Consider the following 2,565-nt stretch of genomic DNA (forward strand, 5'->3'; position numbering starts at 1 on the left):
ATAACTGCAGGTGACTATTCTAGATACATGATTGTAGTTCCATTATGATGTTCCAAACTTCCTGAGGGCGAACTTTGAGCCTCGCCTGATAGGCCTGTGATTGTTTCCACTTTAACCTGCGAAAAGGCGGTGGGTGGTCAGGTGGTCCGCCACGGCTACTCCGTTACCCCGTGTTATGGTGTCTCTCCATTGAGCCGCTGAGGTGGTAAATGTGGTGCCGGCGACGGGAATCGAACCCATAACCTCCGAAAAGCAAGGGAGACCAATCCTGCTCTTCAAAGGCTGCTCGGTGCGCTTACCACTACGCTACCGCTACCGGCAAAGACTACAGTATCAGAAATAGAGACACCCTTTTGATAAAAAAAACCATCGCCAGCTACGGTCTCCATCTAAACGCCGGGTGCCACCAATCCAAATCTTCTATCTCTTTCTGACCCAATCCCTCTAGTTCACTGCGTACGTCACGATGCTGCCTTCGTCGATTATCCCAAGTCATATATATCAACAGTGCAATAGCGACAAGCAATGTCGCCGATGCTGCTGCCAAATTCAACCCGTTCCCGATATGATATAACGGAGCATCCGTCGCCAAATACGACCACGTCGAAATTAACCCACCGATATTCCCAATCAACCCGGTGGTCCCGATAGCGGACGACCTCGCCGTATCAGAGACTACATTCGCCGACGCAATCGCATTACAGAGAGCCCCGAACGTGAACGATCCACTGGCAATTAAGAATGTAGCCCCATACTGCGTCTTCTTGTCCGTCGTCGCAAGAAACATAATATACCCGATCATCATCAGCGGAGCGCACACCAATGCAATTACCAGTCGACGATCGAGTCTCCACGAGAGGAACGGGAACAGGAGCGTGAAGAGCGCACCCACCACGTATGGCGGCACTGTGTGCAGTTGCTGCGAGATGACGCTGGAATCTGGATAGATGTTTTTAACAATCGTGGGGGCGAAGAACCCTAGACCTTGCACGGTGATTTGGTTCAGACAGAACATGAGCGCCGTGCCAAGCGTAGCTGGGTTAAGGATTCCGCGTAGTGTTTTTGTAGTGTCGAGACGATCAAGCATCTCGGTGGTGGCCACGCGTTCGGATTTTACGCGCGCAACGGCAAGGGCCTTTTCCTCCGCGGTTAGCCAGCGGGCAGACTCGGGGCGATCGGTGAGAGTGAAGAAAGAGACTATGGCCAGTCCGATTGTGATTATGCCTTCGATGGCAAAGATCATACGCCAGTGACGCAGACTGCCGAAATGGTCCAGTTTAAGGATCGCAGACGCGAGCAGTCCCCCAAATGCACCGGCTAGTGGTGTCATAACGATGTAGCATGAGAGACGGAAGATGAGCTCGCTTCGTCGATACCATCGTGACAGATAGTATGCAATCCCCGGGAGCATCCCTGCCTCGAAGAGGCCAAGGAGGAATCGCACGCCCGAGGCGCCGTGGATGGTGCTCACAAAGGCTGTGCCGAGCGAGCAGATCCCGAATCCCAGCGTGGTGGAGGGTATGAACCAGCCTGGACCGATCCATTTGCAGCAGACCGTGCAAGGGATTTCCAAAAGAATGTAGGGAATAAAAAATATGGAGAGGACGCTGTTGAAGTCATTGCCGGTTAGATGGAGATCAGCTTCGAACCCCGCGAGTTTGGCGTTTCCTGCAATCATTAATTAGTGTAGGTAAATGCGGTGTGACTGAGGTCAATGTTACCGATATTGGCACGGTCGATGAAGCAGAATAGGTACAGGAGAGCCACAGTGGGAACGATGAACAAGTCTATTTTCATTCGCAGTCGAGACTCCGCCTTGGGGTCGATTTGGACCAGAGGATGGCCGTATCTGATGGGAGTTAGTGAACTTCAGTCAGTGTGGAGATTACAGTACATCACATACTCGTCTGTCGCGACCTGACCATGTCCGGCGGCATTATCGGGGGTGCGCAAATGGTTTCGTTGATGGGTTAGGCCCTTCGACACTGGCTGCTGATTCCCGGACATGCTTCTATTCCTTGAGCAGTATTCTTCGGCATACAAAGGGGAAATACTGTCTCAAATATCCCAATAGGCTGATTGCCAAATAACGGAAAATGCCTCGTTGGCTAGAAAATGGTTTACTCAGCTTGTATTCTGCCTGAGACATGCCCTGAAACGAACGAAGTGAGAGAATGGGACTAGGACCACCTCTGCGATCCTTTCCTTGCCGTAAAACGAACTAAGTGAAAGAAATACCCTCCGGCATATGTTTCAGGGCCAATGCGTGCGGAGCTTGCGGGGGTGCGTCCCTCCAGTATAACGTAGATCTTCACAATCTCTATCCAGAAATCCCTCTCCACCTTCGGAGACTTCGACAAGTGATCTGCGTAGTCATCTTACATTTTATTCTATACTATACAGTAGTCCGAATAGGGCTGCGCGATGGCCTTTAGACCACCGCCCGCAGCTTGTTCTTTTCACTAACATAATTCACTACGTGATGCACGCTCCTACGGAGCAAGTAACTTAACTGTAAAGGGCTAGAGCCCGTTTGACCTCTCGGGCCAATGTCCCTATTGTCCC

General features: G+C 51.3%; 1 protein-coding gene across 1 annotated transcript; it reads right to left on the reverse strand.

The window, feature by feature from the left end:
- Window positions 1-376: 376 nt before the first annotated feature.
- ATNIH1004_005338 (uncharacterized protein) lies at window positions 377-2,007 on the reverse strand (the record flags this gene model as incomplete). Its single annotated transcript, XM_033569992.1, has 3 exons — window positions 377-1,668; window positions 1,722-1,849; window positions 1,904-2,007. The coding sequence occupies 3 exons, from the start codon at window positions 2,005-2,007 to the stop codon at window positions 377-379; spliced, it is 1,524 nt and encodes a 507-aa protein (XP_033426024.1).
- Between the last annotated feature and the right edge of the window lie 558 nt (window positions 2,008-2,565).

This window comes from Aspergillus tanneri (genome assembly GCF_003426965.1).
Source record: "Aspergillus tanneri strain NIH1004 chromosome Unknown AapTan_4_pilon_pilon_pilon, whole genome shotgun sequence".
Taxonomy (NCBI): domain Eukaryota; kingdom Fungi; phylum Ascomycota; class Eurotiomycetes; order Eurotiales; family Aspergillaceae; genus Aspergillus; species Aspergillus tanneri.